At 36.0% G+C, this 17,109-nt stretch overlaps 1 protein-coding gene across 2 annotated transcripts; it reads right to left on the bottom strand.

Moving 5' to 3' along the window:
• Positions 1 to 297: 297 nt before the first annotated feature.
• On the bottom strand, positions 298 to 16,296 carry LOC129882513 (protein TIC110, chloroplastic). Of its 2 annotated transcripts, none has more exons than XM_055956832.1 (15): positions 15,577 to 16,296; positions 15,181 to 15,240; positions 14,364 to 14,487; positions 14,161 to 14,229; positions 13,958 to 14,056; positions 13,678 to 13,744; positions 12,952 to 13,016; positions 12,675 to 12,769; positions 12,366 to 12,493; positions 12,076 to 12,176; positions 4,552 to 4,768; positions 3,317 to 3,471; positions 2,034 to 2,159; positions 956 to 1,921; positions 298 to 859 (listed from the first exon to the last, which is right to left on the bottom strand). In XM_055956832.1, exons 1-15 carry the CDS (start codon positions 16,083 to 16,085, stop codon positions 617 to 619), a joined length of 3,024 nt encoding a protein of 1,007 aa, XP_055812807.1. In that variant the 5' UTR covers positions 16,086 to 16,296; the 3' UTR covers positions 298 to 616. The 2 variants fall into 2 exon arrangements, with proteins under 2 accessions (XP_055812807.1, XP_055812808.1); XM_055956833.1 differs by having other exon boundaries at positions 12,366 to 12,490.
• Between the last annotated feature and the right edge of the window lie 813 nt (positions 16,297 to 17,109).

The raw sequence follows: 17,109 nt of genomic DNA, 5'->3' as shown, positions 1-17,109 counted from the left end.
AAGTGATGTATAGTAGCAGTAGTAGTCATGAATCGTGATGGGGGAAATGGAGTTCAAATGCTTAGACCTCACAATTAATTTACAACCAACTTGGAGATCCTCCAAGCAAGTTAGTTTTATAAGTTGACAAATTTATGATGTTTGGCATGAAAATTGTTCATGTTGGAAGCGATGTTATGAACACGGTTGTTTGATAGTAAAAGGTTGGTAATGATGTATATATGCTCTTCAAAGATAATGCCGGCACGATTGTCAGGAGAGAGACAAAATAGTGGGATAAGAAAAATAACGTCCAAGTTTCACAGCAGATATTTTCCCCTTCATCGTTAGTTGTATATTTATTTAGGACTCTATCGGTCAAGGACTATTTTGATCATTTTTCTCTCTAAGGAGTTCATTTCGTCTTTGATACACAAACGACATCAGATCTTTGTACTGGTACACTTGAATTTCCTTCGGATCTATAGCTTGTAACTATGAGACCCCAATGATTCTAGCTCACATCTTAAAAGCACTGCAAAAAGATACACCTCACTTACATTAAACAACAAAAAATACCTGCAACCGTCTCTCCCCGTCTACAATATACGAACATTTATCAGTAGCTATAAGAGAATCAAAATACAAACTCCTCTTCTCCTGCCCCATTTGGTAGTGCTCTATCCTTCACAGATCTCAATGTTTCTGCTGTTGAATCACTTATATCTAACAGATACTGTAACCTGGACAACTTTTCTGGTGGGGGATCACTCTTCAAATATACGATGAATAGATCAGCCAGTTCTTCTGGTACCTCCCAAGATAATGGGGTTGCAGGAACGGCCTTGTCACAAGCTAACAAATCATTGAGAGAAGAAACCTACAAAACACAGATAGAGGCAGCACTAAAACTTCAACAAACATATATGGCATGATTCAACCAAAACCAACAGCCATCTTAAGATAAAATTCATACCAATGCTTTATGATTTCTCTGCCTCAAAAGTGACACGGCCTGAATAAGTGAGTTCGATAATCTGCTACGAGCTAGTTCATGAACAACTTTTTTGGCCTTCTCAGCATTTATATTAAGATCTTTTGGGATATTCTCATATACCTCTGCTTCGTCAAACTCGCCAGTACCAGATGAGAAGATATCATCCAGAGTCTTTTTGAAAAGATTCTCACGTAAACTTTCGGATATCATGGTGTTTATGTCTACTGAGGACTCTTTCAATTCTCTAATCTCCTTAATGCTCAGCCTTCCCTGAGCAACAGCAGTTTCAAGGGCTGCCGCCAGTTTTGTTGTTGTGATGCTCTTTATTATATTCTGAGCATACTGTGGCGGCAAGCCAACATTCTTCTGCAACTCATTGAGCTGTACCATTTTGGCCTTCGTTATCTGTCCATCAGCTAAGATCACCTCTGCTTGTTGCCTAAAAGCCTGCTCAGCTAAATTTTGGTGCACTCCAACAATCTCATTATCAGTCAACCCAAGGATGCTACCAAGTTGACTTAGAAAAACATATTCAGAGTCATCCTTCTTTGTGGTGATCTGGACCCCAAAAGGAATTCTAGTAACTTGCCCAGTTAGACAAAAGAGCAAGTATGTCTTGTAAAGTTCTGTTCTGTCTCTTTCCGGAAGATCATCCTTGAGAGTAATCTCGGTCTGGATTTCCTTTCTCAAATTATCCTTGCTGGGTTTTACTTTTCTTAGTGATTGCAAGGACTCCCACTCCTCATCCTCCTCTTCGATTTGTTGAATCTGTTCCTCTGGAGTCTCTTCTGGTGGTGTATCAGATGATTCACCCTTAATGTCCGCAACTAGTTGAGACACAACAAAACTATTAAAGGCTATCATTTTTTTCAGTTCTTTGGCTGATTCAGTGCGGCTTCCAGCTCCTCTGGCCCTCTGAATGTAAGTGATGAAAATCTTTCTGACCTGTGTTTGTGAAGCCATTGAATGTAATTAGAAATATATCGAGGTATATGTATGTAGTGGAATCAAAGAAATTTTACAACCCATAAACCAGAATTAGCATCCTGATACTTACTGCCTTACTAGCAATAGTCATGGCAACCTCCCTGGTTAATCGTAAACCATATGCTGCCTTCCTCACAGAATTTTTGGTCTCGGTATCATAACCATCTATTCCACAAGCAATTGCTTCCTTAACCACCTGCCAACAATATTTATATTGATTGAGAGGAGAGGAAGAGTCAGATTAAAATCAATACCTTGTGCACTGTAAGAAGTTGAAAGAGATCAATCCACTTTAATATTGAAAACTCTAACTCCCAATCTAAAATACAAAATCTCTCAAGTGGCTTTTTATAATATGATTACTGTACAACAGTTTTTCTAAAAGCAAAATGTGACAGAGGTATAAGAGCTTTAAGTGAAAAGGAGAAGTGAAGCACACACTTCTCTGAAAACGAAGCAAACAATTTACGGGAAATTAGGAAAGAGTCAAAGTGCTTATTACGTGTTGATATTAATTAGAGAAATGTCCAGTAATCTTTTTTCATATTTGACTTTCAGCAGTCAAACTGCACTTTGGTCAAAAGCCCTACTTAGATCAAGCATCATAATCTTTCATTAAAAAAAGATTAGAACAACAGTTATCAACATGAAAAGTAATTCCACATTAAAAGGTCAAGGATTTTCTAAAACAGAACAGATGAATACAAGAAATGCATTTGACAGAGGGCAGTTTCACATTTGAATGTCAACGTGAACAAAAACTATGGGGGAGAAGGAAAGATAGGTAAAAGCAAATCAGACAAGAGGGGGTTGCTCAGATGGTAAGCACCCTCCAACTCCAGCCTTACCAAGGAGCAAAAAGGTGGGAGCTCCTACGAGTAAAAAAAAAAGGTTACAAGCAGTAGTGTTTCATCCCAACAGCTTTCCCAATATTTATGACCCAACTTATTCACACGCACCACGAAACACATGCGATAAGGGTATCAGGGGAATAAAATGTAACTTTGCGGATGACAGACGCACTTGAAAGTATCTCCTCAATTAAAAGCTCGCACAAAGGTCTCTTTATCAACATTCTAAACAGTACGGGAAGTTATTGTAATTTACCATAATCTAAAGGAGAGGCACGTATAGCAACTAAAATGGAGTTGGCAGCAAATCTCTAAAGGCAACTGCAAGTGCTCAAAATATCAAACTCCACTTGGCTATTTAACAGAAGAGAAAAGACACTGTCTACAAACTATTTTATTAATCCACAGCACCGTTTGCCTCGTTCTTTTACAGCCCAATCAGCTGCATAACTAATATTGAACTAAATGACGCAATATCAATAGAGAAGGGAGCGACAATTACCTTTTCAAATAAACTGCCACAGATATCTGCATGAGCAGCTTCAACTGTTTGCTTGGGAACGCAAAGCATTACCTGCAGGCGCTCCAATGCCTTCATGTCCTCATCACTAAGTTCTCCATCAGCGACAAGCTGCTGAAGCTTTTGCCTGTAGATTTCTGAAAATGAAAGGCAAAGACAAGCTTTTTCAGTACAACACAATAGATCACGATTTTTCTTTTCGCTATCTAAGGCTCTGGGCGAATGCATCAGGCACATAGGAAAGTACATGTTGCATATTTACATGACCTGGAAAAAAAGCAGTTCATGACGACACATCAAGGCATTACTTAGATGGCAAAAGGCATTTTCGGTGTAAAAATACCTCAACTAAACTGAAGCACAGAATCCAAGGTACTACATATAAGCGATCACCGATGTTCACATGCCAATAGGACTGACATCAACAATTCCCTGATTCCCTCCCCAGGCCTACCTGTTTGGCTGTTGCCCTTGAGCGTTCTCCAACCTTAAGACTCACTCTAATGGTTTTGCATCCTCACTTGCAACACTCCAAAAAAAAAACTATTATTATTTTTGGTAACCGTGGTCTCCGCGCCAGTTTGCGCGCACCTCGACTAATTCCATGGGATTCCAGCCACCTCCCACCAGCAACATATATCAAATAACTATGTCCAATAACTCTGTCTAACAAGGCTAGAACAAATGAGAAGAAATCACCTAGTGTTACTGGGAACTGAACCTGAGACCTCAGGGTGCTCAACCCAACAGAACTAGCTTTAGGAAGTTCAATTATATAATTAAATTACTATTAGACGATAAGCAAACCGATGACATTGAATGTGCTATAAACAACACTGCTATTCTCAACTCCAGCTTAATGAAAAAGCTAATCGCTGGTTTTATGAAAAGGAGGGCAACTAACAATTCTAAGCAACTATCCTGGAAAGGAAAAACCTCAAGTTTCAAGAACAGATAGAGGATCAGGTTTTAGTAATACAGTAGAAAACAGAATTTGGAGTCATTATTTTGCACTTAAAAACCTCACTTGTATTGTTCCTCACTGCGGAACCAACTAAAACTAGAGCAGATAACCTCAACATGTTCTTGCCCTCTCTCATGTGCGACTAAAAACTTGACTACTTCGAAATGTCTTCCCTCTCTAGATAAGACAATTAAGCATGAAAATGTCACTCACTATACATTAGAAGATAAGTCACATCGAAGTCACGTGTTACCTTCATGAATCTCAAGAGCCTTTTGCGGATCAAAATGTAATTCTTCACAAAGATCTTGAAGATGGGCTGCTTTGCTCTCGGCCGCTTCTAATTCACCACTGGTAACAGCTTGAGCAAGTCGTTTACGGTATACCTTTGAGGTGACATCCAATGTGATTGTATCTGCTTCTCGTTTCCCCAAACCAAATATATTTCTCAATTGGTTCAGAGCGGCAAGCTACAAGAGGAAGAAAAGTTGAGGTTCAGAGGTAGATAACTAAACGATAAACAGAATAACAAATCAAATGGCCTAGAGAAGATGCAAGAGAACGCCTACAGCATCTGGATGATTCCATGGCATGTAACGTAAGTGAAAACTCATTAGGAAGCAAAACAATTGAGCACATTCATTAAACAAGGAAGGTTCAATATGCTCCAATCCTACAAGTGTATCAGTCTAAAGACCAAACAGTCCCCCATACCATCTCTACAATAAGAAATCTGTTCCACAACAAGCTAAGGGTAATCCTTAATGTGATAATGAAGAACATAGACTGATTTGCAATTTTGCATGCAAAGAGCCTTAGAAGAAAATAGACTGATCTGCTTGCAGCTATTTAACAAACTCTATTATCACATTACTAGATATTGTACTTATACCAGCCTACACCCATAAACCATTCACAAGGTTGAATTACTCTGAATTAATTAATTTCTCTGTTTCAATTTGCATCTTTTAACTTTCTTTTTTAGTCTATCTGAAAAAGAAAACTTTTATCTTTATTTAGTAAGTTTTAAATTTCATATTACAGTTATACCCTCAATAACACTCCATTTTTATAAATGATATGGCATGTTTAAGATCAAAAAGTTCAAAGGGTGATGTGACGCATGAGCCAGGCGTGGAAGCGAGACTTGATATGCAAGTTGTCCCTATGAGAGATTTAAGTCTCTTGGGTCTCTAATTCAAGGAAATGGGGAGATCGACGATGATTTCACACATTGTATTGGGGCGGCATAGATGCAGTGGAGGCTTGCATCCGGAGTCTTGTGCAATAAGAATGTACCACCGTAAAGGTAAGTTCTATAGAGTAGTGGTTAGACCGGCGTTATGTTATTGTAAGGAAAAGAGTGTTGGCCAGTTAAGAACTCTCATGTTCAGAAGATGCAATTAGTGGAAATGAGAATGTTGAAATGGAGTAGTGGGCATACTAGGAGCAATAGGATTAGGGGTGATGATATGTAGAACAAAGTGGGAGTGGTGGATAAGATGAGGGAAGGAAGGTTGAGATGCTTTGGACATGTGAAGAAGAGATGTGCTAGTGCCCCCAATGAGCAGGGTGTGAGAAGTTGGATATAGTGGGGACGAGGAGAGGAAAAGATAGGCCGAAGAAGTATTGGGGAGAGGTGATTAGTCTTATGGCGCATCTTCAGCTCTATCTTCAAATAGGCTGGGAATTTTTGACAATAGAAAAGAAATTGATCCAATTGAGGCAGAGACTCCAGGAGGTGCAGGAGGAAATGGCAACAGACCTCTTCAACCAAGACTTGATCAATGAAAAGAGGAAAACAGTGCAAACCCTTGAGAAATGGGAAAGTGTTAGTGAAACGATATTAAAGCAGAAGTCTAGGGCTATATGGATTAAGCATGGAGATAGGAATTCCAAGTACTTCTTTGTCCACCTGAAAGCTAGGCAAGCAAGGAACAAAATATCCTCTATTTAGACAGAACAGGGGACTAAGCTGACTGATCCAGAACAGATATAACAGGAGTTTCTCCCGCTGACTGATCCAGAACAGATACAACAGGAGTTTCCCCCGTTCTTTCAGACTTTGTTGGGGCAAGCTGCATCAACCATGCCTTTTATAGACATATGCACACCTAGAAATGGCCCCTGCATTATAAGTGAACAACAACAACAGCTACTGCAACCAGTGACTGCCCAGGATGTGGTGAAGGCCTTGAAGGACCTGCCAGTGGACAAGAGCCCAGGTATTGATGGTTATAATGCAGAATTTTTTAATACTTACTGGGAAATAATAGGGGAGGAAGTTACTAATGGAGTGTTACAGTTCTTTGAAAATGGTAAATTGTTGAAAGGTGTAAACACAACCACAGTCACACTTGTGCCTAAAGTAACTGCACCATCATATGTTAAAAGAGTACATGCCAATAGCTTGATGCACTACCCTGTATAAGCTTATAGCCAAGATACTAACTGCCAAACTAAAAACTGTAGTGGGCTATATTGCTAGTCCTTCTTAGTCAGTTTTCATCGAGGGTAGAAACATCTTAGATAATGTACTGACTGCATATGAGATGGTCAAGGGCCACACTCAGAAAGGAGTGTCACCTAGATGTACTATAAAGGTGAACATTAGAACAGCATATGACCCAATAGATGGCCATTTCTGAGGATGGTATTACTAGAATTTGGGCTCCCTGCAATGGATCTAGTGTTGGAATGTCTGACTGCAGTGCAGTATAGCTTATAGATTAATGGTGGTCTGACTCCACCGTTCCAGGCAAAGAAAGGGTTGAGACAAGGGGACCCCATTTCCCCATATTTGTTTGTATTAGCCATGGAATATCTCCCCAAAACACTCCAACAGCTGAAGCACAACCCTCAGGTCAAGTACCATCAAAGACGTGGTAAGTTGGGTATTATTCATATATGCTTTGCTGATGATATATCAATGAGATGTTGGACAGATGACTCTATTAAGCTACTGTTCAATACCTTTAAACACTTCTCTGATGTCTTAGGCCTGCATGCCAATATGGAGAAAAGTTCTTTATATATTGCTGGTGTCCCTCCTAAATTTAAGGAGAGAATTATTGTTGAGTTGAACTTGTCATTAGGAGAGCTCCCATTCAAGTACTTGGGAGTCCCACTCTCAAACAGAAAGCTCTCAATACAACAGCATCTGCCTATTGTTGAAAAATGATAGCAAGAATCAAATGTTGGTCCTCCAAGTTGTCGTCTTACAGTGGTAGATTACAGCTAGGGAAGAGTGTTGCTTGAAATGCAAACATATTGGGCCCAAATATTCCTGTTACCAAAGAAGATCATTACTATGGTTACAACAGTGTGTAGCACTTTCTTATGGAAGGGGAGCAATGACTTTTCAAAAGAGGCCTTCATTGCATGGGAGACAGTCTGTAAGCCCAAGACAGCACAACATGGAACAAGGCAGAAATATATAAGCTCCTCTGGGCAGTAGAGGAGGAGGAGGACAAACTATGTGTGTTGTGGGCACATATATCTATACTATATTAATAGCACAAAGACCCTTAAAATGTTGATTGAATTTTTTGCCCTTCATTAAACGACTTCGCTTTAGATAAAATCGCCTTTTCCCCATTTTCCTTCAATTATTATACTATTATTTTAATGATATTAAATATTGACTATAACAAAAATAATAAAAATTAAATGGAGAAGATTTTCTTATTATGCTTAAATTTTGAAGAATCTTAATATAGTAAAATAACTTTCAAAATAATAAGCAAAAAGGTTTTTAAAAAAAGGTCCACAAAAATAGGCAAAAAAAATAGTCAACAATATCCAAAAAAAAAGAAGGCAAAAAGGTAAAAAACACAAAAACAAAAAAAAACGTGCAGTAAAATATATATGGCCAAAAAAGTCCAAAATAGTCAACAATGTCCAAAACAAATAGTCAAAAAGGTTAAAAAAAAAATGTCCAGTAAAATATATATGGCCAAAAAAAGTCCAAAAAATTAGGAAAAAGTTTTCTACTAATACTTGAATTCCTAAGTGTATGAGACACTTCTAAATCAATTAATTTTCATTAAATTTCTATTTGATTATCTTATAATATTGACTCCTAAAATATATGGGAAAGAAAAATAAAAGAGTCCTAAAATAAATGGTAAGAAGTGTTAGTAGAATTAAGGTAGACTTCTAAAATATATGAAAAGAAGAATTAGAAAAAAGAGTCCTAACATAAAATATATGAAAAAGAGAATTAATGTTTAAGTGAAAATGTAATATAATATAATATAATTTTTTGTTCTTAAAACAAGGATTTCAAGTAATCTTGGATCATTCATGCGTGCATAATTTGTTTGGTGGGGGAGGTGGGGGGCGCCACACGCTTACACAATTTTTTTCTTTTATGAAATTAAAAATGAATAAAATATCTAAAGACTTCAAGTTAGAATTTCTCTTGCCATATCTTTACTAAGTATTTTAACTTCAATTTGCAAAACACAATTTTTCATGCACCTTTCTAATTATTTTTACATATGTCAATTGTTGTAAATTTCTTTTCTTATATTTCAATTCATGTTTTTGTTTGTCCTCATTGTGATTTAATCTATTTTTATTTTTCGTTTATCTGATTGAAATTGTTCTTCAACAAACTTTTGATTAGGTCCATGGCATGTACTTGTGGTCTCAGGATCTTATTTTCGAAAGGAAATAAAGTTGATTAATTTTCAATATTATATTGTTCAAGGTAATTTACTTTATCATAAAAAAATTGTGTGATTCGGTTACCTTCTTACAAGATGCTAAAATTTATATTTTGATTATCTTAAGAAAAGGTTGAAAGCATTTTTGAATAAAATAAAATCTATTAATATAGAGGGGGATATTTATCAATTAAATACCAGAATTGTGAAAGAAGGCCAATTTTAGGTTTAGAAGTTTAAAGGAATAGCATTTGAAGCATCTTTGTAGTTGTAGGAATCTTTTTAACATGTAGTTGCAGTTGTAGTTACTATAAACATCTTTGTAGCTATAGTTGTAGGAATCTTTTTAATGTGTTACTATTTTCCTCTAATTATTATTTAATTATATTTATAATATTTTAAATTAAAGAGTCCTAAATAATATTGTAAGAAGTTTAGAAAAATTAATAATTAAGGAGTCCTACAATATATGGTAAAAAGTATTAAAAATAATAATAATTAAGGAGTTTTAAAATATATCCTAAGAGGAATACGAAAATATATGGTAAGAAGTAATCAAAAAATTAACAATTATGGAGTCCTAAAATATATGGTAAAAAGTATCAACAAAATTAGCAATTGAGGAATTAATTAAGGAACCCTAAAATATATGGTAAGAGGAAGAGGAAAATATATGTAAGAAGTATTATGAAAATTAATAATTAAATAGTCCTAAAATAAACAGTAAGAAGTATTAGGAAAATTTATAATTAAGGAGTCCTAAAATATAGGATAAAAATATATTTTAAAAATTAAGGAATCCAAAAAGATATGGTCTAAAAACATATATGGTAAGAGTTCTAAGATATTGCAACCGACCTTAATTGTAGGTTCTTTGCACTTTTAAGTACGCACATACTTTAAAAGGTGAAGGGCAATACATTGGTTGTATGGATAGCTAAAATTTTAAAATCACATACGTGCACTGATTATTCAGCGTCTGCTAATAGACATTTTTCCAGAACGATTATATAGGGCATAGTATATTCCCCCTTCCCCCCCCCCCCATTTTTTGCATTTAATTTCTAATTATGATATAAATTATGTGGTTTAATTATATTTTTAGGTGTATTGATTTAGTGGAAAAACTATCGTGTTGCTAGCCTGTTGGGGATGACTTTCAATTTTAAAGAAAACTCCTTAGCAAAATATCATTTTTTTTTTACCCTTTACAATTAGATTTCACTCTAGAGAAAATAAAATATAATCTCTCTATTTTAGATCAAAGCACATGAACATTTTTCATAAGTTAATATTTATTTGAAAACAATTTAGAGAAAAAATAATTATTATTGAGGATAAATTTGAAAAATAAACAGTCCTGCTGATTATTGAGGAAAATTTTTCATGCCAGGAGTTGATTATGGTAGTACCTAACATGATAAGCTACAAGTACTTACTGACTCAAAGGGGTATAGTATCAAGAAGGCGTATCTGGCAATATGCCACAACACCCTAAAGTCACATGGATTAAATTGGTGTTGGTTCAAGGCAGATCCCAAGGAAGCAGTTCATACTATGGTTGACTTTACGTAGAAGACTGTCAACAGTGGATAGAGTGCAGAAATGGGGAATAGTAGTGTCCATTGATTGTGTACTATGCAATGATTAAGTGGAGGAGACACCAGATCACCTGTTTTTTGATTGCTCATACTTTGCATTCATACGGTCATCTCTTGTGAAATGGTTGGACTACACTAGGTCTATTGGCGACTGGAATCAGGAAGTTCAATGGCTAACTCAAAGGATCAGCAATAGCAGACCACAAGCAGGAATGTTGGAATTCTGTTTTGCTGCAGCAGAGAGTACCAGATATAGGCTGAGAGAAATGGCAGGAGATTCAGAAACCAGACCACAAGGTGTACACAAAGGGTTTGAGAAATAGCAGTCCAGATGCACATAGAGGGATAAAGACACAGCAAATGGTTAGCAAAGCTAGAACAGCTTAACACTACCCAGTATAGCTAATAGTTAACTGTTAAAAGTTATTTTTACATTGTTAGCAAATTGTTCTGCTTATAGTCGTTTGTATAGAAAGAGTATAAGGGAGGCGACTTGAGTCAAATGGGGTGGCAGTTAAGTTTGACACTTTTGGTTGAATGACATATTTAGGCTTTTGACCATAAAAAACCCTAAATGTGCTTATGCAAAAACGAATCCATCTTGTCCTCAATCTATCCCCTGTAAATGATATAATTCCCCCTTTTTAGATTTCATCAGCTACCTCACTAGGGTTTAGAGACCATATTTTTTCTTTCTGGTTAACTCCCTGACATAGAAAAGAAGTTTTTGTTCTCAGGAGTTAACCATGACTCTCTTATGTAACTACTCTGCACTCACTTGATGCCTTGCTAATATAACATCTTACTTCATCAGAATAAAAAAAGAATCCATCTGGTCCATTGTCTCGAGAGTTGAGACCCATTTCATTGAGCACATTAATAAAAGAATCCCACTTGACAACGTCAAAGCTTACTTTGAATCCAGCTTGCACAGTGTACCAGGGCATCCACTTGTGTTTCTATTTTCCAAACATTACGGTCATACCAATACTCTTGATTCAACAACTTATAATTTTGGTCCACAACCACAACTTTGTGCTTGTTTTCTCCGCATCTTCCATTTTTTGCTTCTAGTTCATTACAGAACAAAGAGGGATCATTACAGGAGGACAAGAGATAAAAGAAAAGGGAGTAAAAATGGAGGGACATTCTGTCTTTCTATATCAACATTTCGACCACAGAAAAACTGGAAAAGAGAAGAATGTGTCTGCTCCTATCCAATTATAGACACAAGGAGTGGGGACAAGCCATTTTCCATTGGAAAAACAAATCCACTAGTATCCCCATTATTTGTCTACCAACACCAGAATTACATATTGAAGCTGGATAAGAGAAAAGGAGTATGTGCCTGTAACTTCCAGTCCATGCACTTAGTTCGACAAATGTATGAGCCAAAGCAGAAAGAAATTCAAATTTACCGCCAAAATGGCAGACAAGTAGAAAATGAGAATTCCAAAAAAACTGCAAAGCAGAAGGAATGAAGGAGATAGAAATTAAACCACCTACCTTGTCTTCTTCCATCCGACCACTTGACAAAGAATCTGTAACATATGCCCTGTAGAGAAGTTTTAGTTCATCCATCTTCCTATCACCGTCATACTCCCCTCCTGAAGGAGCAGGAAAAAAAAGAATAAAGAAAAGGGAAAATTAACTCCAGCTAACAAACTGAGATACAAACAACAAATAGGTGAAAGAAAAGAGTTCCATCAAAGGATTTCACTTAAGACTTGATAGAAACCCGCGACTTCTAACAAGTTCTATAAGAAGAAGTCAGACAAGATCATTGACATACATACCTACTAAGGAAACTGGCCCAATGCCAGGAGCAAAGCGACTCGCATCAGCATGGTTCTTCAGTGAGATTAGCAAATTATTATATGACAATACCTTATCAATTTCCTCAATGACACGTGTGGGTTCCCTGCTGAACGGCCCCAATCAGTTTGCATTAAACAAATGATACAAGCAAAGAATATGGTAAATTATGTCATGCTAGAAATTATAGGAGTAATCCCATTTCTATTACCTAGAAATGCTTGGTAAAAATTTATCCAGCAAAATCAAAGTTCCCTTTTTAATAAGTTAAATATACTTAAAGACCTTACGTTGCTCTTGTCCTTGACTTCAATATGCCAACAGCAGTTGATATGATTTTCTCAACAAACTTTCTTGCATGCTCCTTAAACATCTCATGTGCAAGCTGCAAACAGAAAGAAATGGTCATGATTGTGCATATATTTCATGACAGAATACATGGACAAAGTAAATTCAATCATGAAAATTGTGCAACAAATTCATAGCAATCTTATTTCCTTTTTCGAGGAGAAAAATATATATCTACAGGGATATGAAGTAGAATTATGATCATTTTTTAGGCACTACCTCGTCGGACAGTCGATATGCAAGCTGTGCTTCTCTCAAACTGACCAGCTGGTTCACATCAATATCTGGAACATGTCAAGTAGTTAAATCAACCATGCAAAACCTCTGAAGTGCAGTGGAGGAATTAAATCATGAAAAAACAAGTGAAATTCACCCCGACACCACCATAATATAGAATTTCAAGATATATGCTACTACGAGTGGAGTTCGTGGAAATAATGAAAGGATTAGCATTTTCCATATAAGATTGGTGGAATTCATACAAAGACTCACTCTACACTAAGCAACAACGAGATGTCTAGATTCAAGAGCTATCATCAGAAGGCCCTCAAAACCCATAAACCAACAGGATATATCACTAAACGCGGAGAAATTTGAAGTGACAGAAAGACTTAAATAAAATCTCTACTCAGTGCACAAATAGAACATACCAAACCCATGCCACATAAAGAGCCTCATGGTACGATTCATCTTTATTCGGGATTAAGCATCACACACCACAAAACAGCCAAATTTAAGCACATAAACTGATTTATTAAAATCACCACAATAGAGAATGAAAAATTTAGAAAACAAACCCAAGAACATTGGCAAGTAGTTTGGAAGTTTATGGAAAAGCATTAGTTTTATTCAGGGATGCAAAAGAAAACTAGTAAAAAGATTTTCTCTGAATAGATTACATTAGAAGTAAAAGTGCCTTCAAAGGCGTCAATAGACCAAATTTACCTCGCCCAACGGACTTAAGCTTGGAGGCATACAACCGTTGTGCATTGTCCCTGACAGCAACCTCAACCTAATGGCAAAAATGTTAAAATGGGTAAAAGGAAGTAGGGAGTCACACTATAGAGAAATCTAATATTACATCAATGAAGGGGACATAGAAAGAGACAAATGACAGAAACCTCAATCAAAATACAGAAATGTTAAAACCACACAAGCAGGGCATGCCACTGCACAATCTGAATGTTCCACAAAGAAGGCAGAGAGAGATCAAATTATCCGTTACCTGGGAATCAGTAACCTTGAAAACACGTTTCCAAGGTAAAAGGAAAGAAGATGCTTCTCCAAATACGAGAGTTGAGACATATATCAACTTCTGAAATGCCTGCACTGGAAAAGTCAAAAATGATCAAGTTCCATTTGTTGTTATTGGATAACTAAAGGCGGTATAGTTTTTGGAAATTGAAGCTATTTGAAGAGATGACCCACCCGACGTTGCTCCATATCTCCATCACGATCTCCCGTTTCAAGTCTTTGCCTGAAGATTCGCCTACCAATCTGAGAGATCAGCATGTAAGAGTTTCTTAACACTTGACAAATTATTTAATAACATAACGTTCTAACTTTGAGCCAACCACAGCTAGAAGTTTTATAATTCTGAGGTATAGAATCAGATGAATACTTCAAGTTACCTCCATATGCATATCTGCTGCATCTGGATCATCAATTCCCAATGCATTTTTAAATTTGATTATTTTATCAACTTCATCGCCTCTAAGTTCTTCAGTACTGGTAGGAAGGACAGCAGATACATACCTGAACACAAACAGAATTTGATGCATAAGCAACGGTAGATAAGCTAACAATGATTAAACTAATAAGTTCGTCATTCCTTGTCATTGGTAAATAAAATAGTCAAAAACATTACAATTCAAGATAAACACTAGAAATGAATCAGTAAAACACTCTGCTTGATTCCTTTTAGGTGTCCAAGACAAGTATCACAAGAAGTTGGACAGTTTTGCATTCAAATGTAACTGGGTCAATCTACCAAGACAAAGTTAGTAATTTTGACACTTTCTGGGTCATAAAGAACTGAAATATTATAGAAAAGTATGTGCAAGATGTTGTTATTCCAGAAAGGTGACAAATATTTTCTATCTTCTTTTGATTTGCAAAAGTTGACACACTTTAGGACACATCTCGGGAAAAGAAGAAAGATAAATATGCTTGGACGTAGCAAGAGAAAAACCCATACTTAATCCTACAAAGTGCTTCATAGGGTAAAATTCTGCTATTTTTATTCCAAGCAAGCAATTCATAGAAAGAAAAATTCAGAGTTGGGGAAAAAAACAAAAGAAACCGAAAATGAAAAAAGACAGATTATCATATTACATTGAAGAGGTTTTGTCTTAGTTTATATACAAAAATTGTAATACATGCAGCTTTCGTGCCAGCCAGAGAGTTGTTAACAAATTAGTACTTGAGTGCAGATATTTTATCACTCACCGGCAATATATATCTCGTAGTTCCGCATTGAATGCCTCATTCTGTCTGCTGACACCATACCTAAAAGATAAAAAGAAGTAAATGGGTAAGGAAAAGAGGTACAAAAAAATAGATAAATGTAACTAGAAAAGCTAGAGAACTATGAGAAGCTGGGTGTGAAAGCTCATAACGTAGCCAAATGGAATTAAAGCAGATAGTCCAATACTCTGCAGTAGAGCTTTTACCTAGAATTGCAGTAGAGAAAAACTTACTCACACTTGGTACTTGCACCAAACTAATTTAACTAGCTCCATTAGTCGCAAATTCAAGTGATTACACATATAATAATTAATAATTTGGTTGGTGAAAACTGGTCTAGCAACTTAAAAAAAAGTCAATTGCGTATAGTGGACAAACTTATTGGCAATTGCTTCAATATCTTCCTTGTTCAAGGCAGCAGGGTCCTCAAAATCCGCTACATAGTTATGCAAATTAATAGCAGCGACTTCAGGAGCGCAAGAATTCAATGCATAAGCAGCACCGGCACCAGCAGCACCAAGAGCAATAGCACCACCGACCCCAGCATTCCTTGACCCACCAAAACGAAGACCAAGTCCGTATCCAGCAGCAATAGCACCGGCAAATACCAAAGCGGAGCTAGCTATTCTTATGGGGGGTGACATGGCATCAACAAGGGATTGAATAGGAGAAAGCTCCTTTTTACCTCCAAAGACATCTGGGTTAACCGAAGTAGGTTTGTCCTGAACAGAGGCAGATGAAGATGAACATGAACGGATGGTCGATTGAATGCGGCGTTTTAGGTAGATTTTAGGGGTAAGATGGAGAGGTGTAGGATTGAGAAATGGAGAGAGGAAAGTGTTTGCAGAAGGTTGATTGGTAGGGAGGAGAAGTGATGATGGGTTCATATTTATCTCTTCTGGTTCTACTACTACTACACTAGTTGGAGAATTGAGACGAGAAGATTATGTTGTGAAATAGGGTTTAACCAAGTAGTAGAGAGTTTGGAAGAAGAGGATAGAGGTTAAAGGACAGGTCAGGTGGGCGGAGAAGAAGATAACAACAACTTTTTCTAATTGCACTTTCCACCCCTCTGCTTTACGCTTTACTTCTCTCTGCTACCCGCCTTCGTTCTATGCAGACACTCATATATCATTTGTATTTCTACTTTACTAATCTTTCATAACGACTAATAGCTCGTTTGGATAAGCTTTAAGTTGGTTAAATCAATTTATAAGTTTTTTTTTAGCTTTCGAACGTATTTGTTTAATGCTAACTTTAAATCATAAAGTTTTTAAACACAGTCAAAAATGAAAAGTTAGTATTTCTAACTTTTTTTTCTAAATGCTTAAAGCCATTTTGTTTGACCATAAAAATTACTTTTATATCCCTTATATTTTAACTAAATTTTTAAATTATCCTTTTTATTCTTTTAATCGTAAAATTCAAACACTTATTTTCAACATAAGCATTTTTATTCAAACACTCAACTGCTTATTTATAAAAATAACTTTGAGCACTTCAAAATTCTAAAAGCACTTCATACATAAAAGTTACTTTTTTAAGCTCATCCAAACGGACTCTAATTTATGTATTACTTCTAGCATCTTCGATGGACCGATTTTCCTTCTCCTTCAATTTCCTTTATTTTATATTTAATATTTTTTTTGATTTAGTTTATTTATCTTACTTTTCTTTTAAATATATTTTATATTTAAATTTTTTTTTAAAATACTATAAATTGCAATAACAAACAACTTAAAATATTTTAAAATATAAAATCTTGGTTAACCCTCCAAGTTTCACATATGGCACATAAATTGGGATAGATTAAGTAACATATATTATTTAAAATTGCGTTAAGAATACTGTAAATTATTTATTTTATTTTTAAAAACATATTAAAAGTTTGATTAACTCTCAAAATTTCAC

This window comes from Solanum dulcamara, chromosome 3, assembly GCF_947179165.1.
Source record: "Solanum dulcamara chromosome 3, daSolDulc1.2, whole genome shotgun sequence".
Classification (NCBI taxonomy): domain Eukaryota; kingdom Viridiplantae; phylum Streptophyta; class Magnoliopsida; order Solanales; family Solanaceae; genus Solanum; species Solanum dulcamara.
This window is presented reverse-complemented; position numbering and strand designations above follow the sequence as displayed.